Source organism: Ictalurus punctatus, chromosome 11 (genome assembly GCF_001660625.3).
Source record: "Ictalurus punctatus breed USDA103 chromosome 11, Coco_2.0, whole genome shotgun sequence".
Taxonomy (NCBI): Eukaryota; Metazoa; Chordata; class Actinopteri; order Siluriformes; family Ictaluridae; genus Ictalurus; species Ictalurus punctatus.
This window is the reverse complement of record NC_030426.2, coordinates 8256686-8266198: the sequence shown is the minus strand read 5'-3', so window position 1 is coordinate 8266198 and position 9513 is coordinate 8256686. Positions and strand designations below refer to the sequence as shown.

At 39.3% G+C, this 9513-nt stretch overlaps 1 protein-coding gene across 26 annotated transcripts in view; it reads right to left on the bottom strand.

The window, feature by feature from the left end:
• Positions 1-9513, bottom strand: part of LOC108272062 (R3H domain-containing protein 2) — an 81797-nt gene that overhangs the window by 21500 nt on the left and 50784 nt on the right. For 21 of the 26 annotated variants that reach the window (XM_053683541.1, XM_053683538.1, XM_053683537.1 and 18 more), the window contains 6 exons: positions 8467-8526; positions 6647-6787; positions 6248-6356; positions 6010-6105; positions 4563-4612; positions 3759-3812 (listed from right to left, as the gene is read on the bottom strand). In XM_053683541.1, the coding sequence (XP_053539516.1) occupies positions 3759-3812; positions 4563-4612; positions 6010-6105; positions 6248-6356; positions 6647-6787; positions 8467-8526 (510 nt within the window). The remainder of the gene's footprint in view (positions 1-3758; positions 3813-4562; positions 4613-6009; positions 6106-6247; positions 6357-6646; positions 6788-8466; positions 8527-9513) is intronic. The other 5 variants (XM_047158620.2, XM_047158625.2, XM_047158622.2 and 2 more) reach the window with 3 other exon arrangements.

Below are 9513 nucleotides of genomic sequence, written 5' to 3'. Positions count from 1 at the left end.
AATCAATTCATTTCTGATCATGGTCCCCACTTTCCCCAGACCAAGACACTTTGCAAACCAATTTGTTTAGTTCTCACACAGAGACCAGCTGCCGTATCCCCTAAAAGCAACTTGCAGTCATATAAACACACTTACCTGAAAATATCTGACTACTCATTTGCTGGTCTTTATCCTAGTGCGCTTAGGGCTCCTGGAATTGGCCATAAAAAGGGTCAATATTCTCTACTCACAGCATACTACATTCTGCAGTACAGAATAGGTATCAGGATATGTATATCAACTGGCTGTATATCAACTTACTATGTGTGCAAGTTGGTAGAGTTTATAGCACGTTGTTTCCCCAAAGCTTAGCGTCTATCTTGTATTACAGCTTGGTGACGGGGCCACTGTACGCACATTTACAAACCTCTAAAGCACAAACCGGTATAACATAGATACCCTAGAAAATAAAATAAACTGCCGATTCAGTTCGGACACATGTTTATGTCGCATGCTTTTATTCCAAAACGGTTGCGATTTAATAGTCACAAACTGCACGGGCCTTTGCGCTGCATGAACAAGCTATGTAAGCTGAAAAATATATATGTCTTGAGGCCTGGGGAAACCCTTCGACCCTTTTGCATGCTTCTCAGCCACAAGTAACGCTATACGGCAGGCACGTCACAGATATTTTGACAGCCGGTGTTTAAGTACAAACCGAACTGATGATGTTTATCCACGTTTCACTATGGTACCTCGCTATCTAAAGCTTGATCAAAGCCTGGCATTCACTGTGTGAGGAAAGCACATTTAGATAGCAAGGTTGTAGACGTCTCTATGAAGAGATTTTACTGTGTTTGATAGAGTGGCTTCTTACACAACGTGTTCTTTTACAGGACGATGCAGAGCAGAAGTGCATCGTTGTACAACAGTATCGTCTGGAGTGTGTTATTCCGCTTATACCACAGCAATTTGCCTTACGATTGCAATGTTTAATTGATGAAGAAACGTCACGTCACACATTTTAACGGTTTACGGTTAGGTTTAACATTGGGGGGAATGTCCGAGGGACAAACTAGTTCCTTTTCTCATGACGTACCTGCAATAAACAGCCTCTCGCTCGCTCAATAAATGAAGCCTGCCATTTTACTGAGAAACCAGAAAGTGCTAACTCCTCTGTCCTGAAGACGTTCTTTCCCGTGCTGGGAGACTTTGACTGTTACAAAGCAATTACAACCAACACTCCTTCCATAAAAGTAATAAATATAAATAAACGTCTTCTAAAAAAAAGTCAATGATTATAAGTTTTACTTTGTTAAACACCACATTTTTTAAATCAGATTATTATTGGTATCGGATTATGTGGAACGTCCGCCGTACGAGTCCCTGTGTATGAGCGGTTGCTATAGAAACAATAACATATGCGATTAAGTGCATTAATATAAACCAGTCGTTCATGTTACAGCTGGGACTTTCTGAGCCGTGCTGTTATACGACAATAATGCACATCTACATCGGATTCGAGGATTCATATGCGCTGTGAGATATGTGCTGGGCCTTAATTCTAAGTATAATCATAAAGAGCAATGGTATGACGATGTATCCAGTAAACACAGATCAACCATGACATTAAAACACTGACTGGCACCTGGTAAGCGGTGGGATATATCAGGCAAGTGAACAGTCAGTTCTCAAACTTGATGTGTTGGAAGCAGGAAAAATGGGCAAGTGTAAGGATCTCTGCGACTTTCACAAAGGTCAAGTTGTGATGGCTAGACGACCCAGCTAGAGCATCTTCACAACAGCAGATCTTGTGGGGTGTTACTAGTATGCAGTGGTCAGTACCTACCGAACCAGTGAACCGGTGACAGGCACAGGACGCCCATGGTTCATTACTGTGTAAGAGGAGTGAAGGCTAGCTTGTCTGGTCCGATGCCACAGAAGAGCTACTGTAGCACAAATTGCTGAAAAAGTTCATGCTGGGTATGATAGACAGGTGTCAGAACACACAGTGCATCACAGGTTGCTACTTATAAGGCTGCGTAGCCGCAGACCGGTCAGAGTGCTCATGCTGACCCCTGTCCACCACCAAATGGGCGCATGAGCATTAGAACTGGACTATGGTTCAATGGCCATATCTGATTCATTTCATATATATATATATATATATATATATATATATATATATATATATATATATATATATATATATATTTTTTTTTTTTTTTTTTTTTTTTACACATCATGTGGACAACCAGGTGCATGTGTGTCACTTAACAGGATGCACTATGGGAAGAAGGCAAGCCGGCGGAGGAAGTGTGATGCTCTGGGCAATGTTCTGCTGAGAAACCTTGGGTCCTGGTGTTCATGTGGATGTTACTTTGACACATACCACCTACATAAACATTGTTGCAGACCGAGTAGACACCTTCAGGGCAACGGTATTCACTAATCGCACTGACCTCTTTCAGCAGGATAATGCGCCCTGCCACACAGCAAAAAATGTTCAGGAACGGTTTGAGGAACATGACGAAGAGTTCAAGGTGTTGACCCAAATTCCCCAGATCTCAGTCTGATCAAGCATCTGTGGGATGTGCTGGACAAACAAGTCCGATCCACGCAGGCCTCACTTCACAACTTACAGGACTTAAATGATCTACTGCTAACATCTTGGTGCCAGACACCACAGCACATCAGAGCTGTTTAAACGGCACGAGGGGGACCTACACAATATTAGGCAGGTGGTTTTAATGTTATGGCTGATCGATGTACATCGGCAACTGAATATTCTTGGTTCATTAAAGTGCTACCTTACTATTAATTTACTAAATCATTACACAATATTAGTAAAACCCTCTTTTAAAAACTATTGACCCAAAACAGCCCGCTCTAAATCATTGCTCTAACCCTTGTAAGAAACACAGAATTCTAGCGGGGGGTAAAAAAAGAAAGAAAAAAAACAAAAAACAAACACAATTCCCCATTAACACCAGAAGAAAGAAAAAAAGACTCATTTTTGTCCTGTGAAGCAAATGAACCCAGTGTGATAAGGGTAGGGCACCACCAATCACATTCACTATATTTAGAAATTGTACATAATCTGGATATCACAGCAGAATACATGAAGTCTGGAATCTCACATGCATACGTGAATACAAAGAACTATTGGATTATATTTGTAAGAGGGTGTGCTTTTAAAAGGTGCAGTAATGTAGCGATCGTTTGTGTATGCAATTAATGAATGAGCTGCTGCCTACACAACCCATTACTGACACAGACTTACTGCAGAGAGACAGAGACAGAGAGTGAGAGAACATTTTTCCTCCATTCTCTTTTGTCGACCATTCCTCCCTTTCACACCAATACAATAAAGCAATAAATGAGTAATTTATTCAACATTTTACAAAAACAAAAGCAACACCAAATCTAACACCGCTAGCATACTGCTATGAGAACAGCAAGACACCTGACAAATAACTCCATAGCATGCGCTAGTTAGCAAATGACAATTCCAGAACATTCCCCACAGCAACCATAGCAACCAGGCTTAGCCTGGACCCACATGAACGCACACGCACGCACACACACACACACACACACCCACCAAAGTGCAAGTGCACAATCAGAGAAAAGTGCAAGAATGGTCGTGACTTAACAAGTCCCTCCCCCTTAAAGAGCTGTGTTTCAAATCCACATTGCAGCCATGCACCGAGCTGACGCTAAGCACACACACGCTTGTCACGGAACGCGTATGGGAACACACAGCAAACACTAAGTACCTAAAGATCTGCCTCCTCCTTTGGGAGGAAGAGGAGTAGCCTTCAGTGGAAAGTCTGTGGGGTCACATTGGGAAGAGAAAGGCTGCAAGTTACTGCATTGTGTGAGGTGAAGGAAGTGACTCAATGTGTGTGCGTGTGTGTGTGTGCGCGTGTGAGAGAGAGATCAGAAAACAGGCCAAAACCAGGCTGCTTTCCACACCAAGGGTGAGGAAAACGCAATTAAATTAAGATTTTAAGTGGATTTGTTTGATCTGATCACGGACCGCTGGCTGCGTAGAGGAGAGAGGAAATGCAAACAGCGCAGAATTCCTCCTTAGAAGCCTCCAGTGTTTATCTGTCTCGGCACTCCTCCACCTCCACCTCATCCTCATCTCAGCAAAACAGTGCTTAACTTTGAAAAACTGTGCTCTGTGGTGCTTTTAAAACACAACCATAATCTTATGTGTAAAGGTGTGTATACACTCGTTCAGTACAAGAGGTCTTGGTTGAGAAAATGCATTAATAATAAAAAAAAATTAAAAAAATCAACCAAAATCCAAATAAAGTTAAAATAAAAAGGGTTATATATATCATCTTGTATGAACTCATCCTAGGATTTCGGTATATTAGAGCTAAAGAAACGGCAATCGGTTAAATCAGATAATTAAACGGAATAAGGATGCTAACTACAGCACGGAAGTAGTTCATGCATGTACCCACATCGCTCCTGAATGCACACAAGATGACAGCAGCAATTTATTTTGTGCCTACAAAAACCCCCACTGACTCAAACCTGCGTTGCTCACCGGTGTAGGTGTGTCTTACCTGTTGTCGTTGAGGTATCCGTTTTGAGAAGACTGTGAAGAAAAAAACACCTGCACATTACGAAGAGCTCCACAGCTAAGCTCAATCCCCAAACACTTGTTTACAAATGCACATTTTGGGAAAAAAAAAAGAAGGTAAAGAAAGGAAATAAAAAATGGGGGGGGGGAATAGAGGGCCTGGGGGGGCTGCGAAAAATCGACTAATTTATAAAATGGATGCTTTTACCCAGGTCGTCTTAACATGAATTGTCAACATGAATTGTGCACGTCAACTGAGTCACATTTGTAATGTAAGTGGCGGGGTCTGATTTCCCTCTTTACTGGTTCCTAGACAGCTTGAAGGAACACCTGAGGGATCAGACTAGTAATTTTGGTAACAGGTGGTTTCTTTGGTCCTTCAAAGAACTTCTGATGTACATTAGAAACAAATATCATGGTCTGGGAAGAACGCACTGGCAATAAGGGCTTCTTATTTTGGCGAAGAACAAAGACACAATTGAAAACATACAGTAATCATAACGCAAATGTTAAATTGAAAGCTTTGTTAGCAGTTAATACAATTTGAGAGGGCTGTTCGTGTGGCCTGGCAACTTATTAGTAATTGAAATGTATTATAAATGTTTTCAACAAAAAAATAAATGATCCCATTAGGTCAAATGCTGCATTAGACGGACACCCCGTCCTGTCTGCTGTCGCGCTGGAAGTGTAAGCTAACCCAGACTATGCATGGGTATTTCACCAGCGAGCATTTCTAACTCTACTGACAACATATAACATTGTATTTGGACTTATTTTAATAAGAACAACCTCTTACTAAATTGTATATTCCGGCCCACAAAGAGAGAAGTGGTAGAAGTTGGACTTCAGCTCGGAAGGTCATGAGATCAAATTCCAGCACTGCTAAGCTGCCACTGTTGGGCCCTTGAGCAAGGCCCTTAACCCGCAACTGCTCAAGATGTACAAATGAGAATTGTAAGTCGGTCTGGATAAGGGCGTCTGCAAAATGCCATAATGTAATGTAATGAAATTCCATAGTCTGTGTGTGTGTGCTGCTGCTGCTGGGTTTAAGAGCTTTCCAAACTTACGATTTTATTATGTTCACACTTCCCATGTAAAAGGAACAAAATTAACTGATATTTCATTTTATAACTAGATTGATGACACCATGATGGGGTTGGAACACAAAAACGGGAAATGTTAAATGATTGAGCCTATTATTATTGTTTATTATTATTGTTTATTATTATTGTTGTTATTATTACTATTATTATCGTTGTAGTTAATGTTACTATTATTATTTTTTTTGTTGTTCTTGTAACTATTATTATTGTTGTTATTGATACTATTATTATTATTTATGATTATTATTACTATTACTACTACATATGAACCCTACCGGCAATCCAGAGCTCTTTTTACTGACACTGCTGCATTTCATGTGCACTTACTTCCCGAGCAAAGATTCGATCTCGGACACGCTGATATTCCTCCTCTCTCTCCTCGATGGACTTACTACGACGGCCGTCCTGCAAAGGAACCCGAATCTAAAAAGAACCATACACAGCCTATTAGGTTATTAAAAAAAAAAAAAAAACAACAACAGAAAAGGAAAGAAAAAGAAAAGAAAAAAAAAAAAAAAAAAAAAGAAGTGTTCATTGTGATTTACAGGACTGAAGGAAGGCTCACCTGGTTGTCATCTTTGTCCATGCTTGCATCATCCCTCTTCAAGATAAACTTCTTCTGGAAATCCATTGTTCGGTCATCTTTAATGTGCTCAGAAAACCTTTGCTCAGGGCTGAGAAAGAGAGACACTTAGTCTGTTAAGTCAGTGTGTGATTTATTTTTTTTAACCCTATAATTAATACCACAAGACCCCATACCTTAATTAGATCTACTAATAATTAATAATAGCATTAATAATAAGTGTGCCATTTTTACATAAAGCTAATGAACCATACCCATAAAATGAATTACACTTGTTCACGTCATTTATTTCACATATTTTAAAAATTAAAGGTATCTACAGCAGTCAGATCAAATGTTGCTTAAAATTTTTTTTGAATAAATTGGATGAAAACTTCTTACATGCGGGTGTTGCACGTCTTATTGATGATGACCGCTTTGCCGGTTTGGTCGACATTGTGGTCCATGCCAAAGTAAGCTGCTACTCGATGTAGCAGCATGCGATGGTATGAGGTCATCTGGGGGAACTTCTTATACTGATTGCTAAAAATAAATGAGAACAAACAACAATCATGTACAACTGATTACCAGTTTCCTTTAAATATAAGGAAACGGTCAACTTCTAAAACATTCGCATACATTTAAAACCCTCTTGAAACTTCAGGAGACAAATCAAAAAGCAAAACTTCGAGACAGCATAAGCAACACTTAAGTGACTGAGGACAAATTTACCAATGCGCAAATTTACCAATTTTACAAATTTACCAATGCGCAAATTTACGATTCATGCCAAATCCATTGGTGTACACCGTTTTGCCGACTAAGAAACACTTTGCTTGCACAGCTGTTGGACTTTTGTCCAAAAAGCATTCATGTATTTATTTTACTTCAATATTATAGCCAATTTATGCAGATTCATGACATATCATGCTAATTACCTTCTTTTCAGTTATATATATATATATATATATATATATATATATATATATCACACACACACAGTCAAAAGTTTAGACACACATTCTTTATTTGTTTTTGTTTAGAATAATAATAAACTCATCGAAACTCTGGAATAACACACATGGAACTATGGGAATTATGTTATTTTCATGTCTAAAATAAATCAAAATAATTGAGTATTTTAGCATCTTCAAAAGTAGACCCCGTTTTTGCCTAGAATTTCCAGAAATGTATTCTTGGCATTTTCTCAACCGATTTCTTGAGGAATCCCCCTGAGATGCTTTTTACACAGCATTAAGGAGATCCACCTACGCTGGACACTTATTGACTGCTTGTCGGAATATTTCGGCATAAATAAGTCATCCACTTAAAAAGATAATAGTTCTGTAAATGAAATGACAAGTTTTCTAATGAAAGAAATGAATTTGTCGGCACAATTATATTTTTGTCTACAACACCGATTTCAAACCTTTAATCATACGCCTTCAGATCGAAAGCTTTTGAATATCATTTAAAAAGAAACATTCCAGTCACGTGTCTCCAAATTTTTGAGCGCTAGTGTATACAGATCAATCAAAATTATTCGACCCCCATGGCAAAATCAGGTGTATTGTCAGAATTTACAGACTCAGAAATATGGTGTCAGATGTTAATCGCTTCCTTTTTCTGCCCCGTCCAGGTATTTCATACACTTTCTACCCCGAGCCTGTTCAGGTATTTCATACACTTTCTACCCCTAGTCAGTTCAGGTATTTCATACACTTTCTACCCCGAGCCTGTTCAGGTATTTCATGTGTTCCAGCTCAAGCACACCTGGTGCAGCTAATGAAGCCCGTGATTAGTTGCATCAGGTGTGCTCGAGACAACACCTGTTTTGCATATTTGTGCTGTTTTGAAGGATACTATTCAGGGGGTTGAATAATTTTGAAACTGGAGAATTCATTATAAGTTACATTTTCAGTTGAATTTGGGGAAACCGCTTGAAGCATTCGTTGTGTTGAACTATTTCAACTGACTTTGTTTGATCTGTTCATTGCAAACAGCTGAAAGTTTTGACAATAAACCTGATTTGCAATGGGGGTTGAATCATTTTGATTGCGACCTTATACATACACACACACACTTTAACACCTCTGCACGTCACCCATGTTTTTCAGTTTCAATAATGACCTTATTGACTTGTTGAGCAACAAAGTACCTCATTGGTAAATACCTCTGTAGCCCATGTGAGCAACATAGCAAGCACACACACACACACTCACTTATCATCATTGATAAACTCCAGTATATCTTGTTCGAGCTTCAGCAGCATCATTCTGTCCCTGCCACAGCGAGCAAAGGATGACAAGAGACAGGTCAGTAAAGAAGAAACAACAACGGACTAACAGATCTTCATAAATCTTCATAAAACATATGTATAGGAATATCTACATACATAAACATAGTGTATGGTTTGACAACAGAATGTGTCGAACCATAACCTGCAAACAATCATTATTATACAATCAATCAATCAATCAATCAATAAATAAATAACACACACAAAAAGTTAGATGACAGCACTGTTGAATGCTTGAATCGGATCGATCAGAAGGTTGATTCATTTTCTTTATACGGTACACTTCTGACATGCGTGCCAGCTACCAGGTTTATATCAATGCACTCCTTCTAATAGGTCACCGTTTCTTTAGTAACAACTTACACAGACGTGTTTATAGCTGCTGTAATGTTATGATATGCAAATGTTAACGGAAACTAACCGACATTAAATATAACTAAACACAGATATCAAGTGTGACATGTGTCTTCAATAAATACAACATTTCTGTGGTATAAGGCTGTTATTGGAAAATACTAGGGATGCACCGAATGTTTGGCAACCGAAATTATTTGGTGAAAAGGCCGAATAAATTGGACCGGACAATGACGTGTTTGATGACGCGCCAAATAGCCTAGCAACCAGAATGAGATGCGCGAATTTCATAACCTCCACTTCCGGCAGCACGCATGCACGAGCGCATGCTCTTCGGATGTTGACAACCGTGACATTGTTTACTGTGGACACGTGCGCGTTTGTTTTGTTGCTGTTCCGGAGTATTCTGTCACGTCGCGAGACGTAAGGTGGTAAAGTACGGGAGCAGGTAAAGACATATTTATTTAAAGGAACATAACATTAACAACGTATCTAACTCTACTATATCTACTATAATACTCGGCGGGGTGTACAGGGACGCGAGCGGTGTATATCCCCAATATAATCAGCCGTATAGAACCCAATAGAACCATTTTTTTCACTCGTCAATGCATTT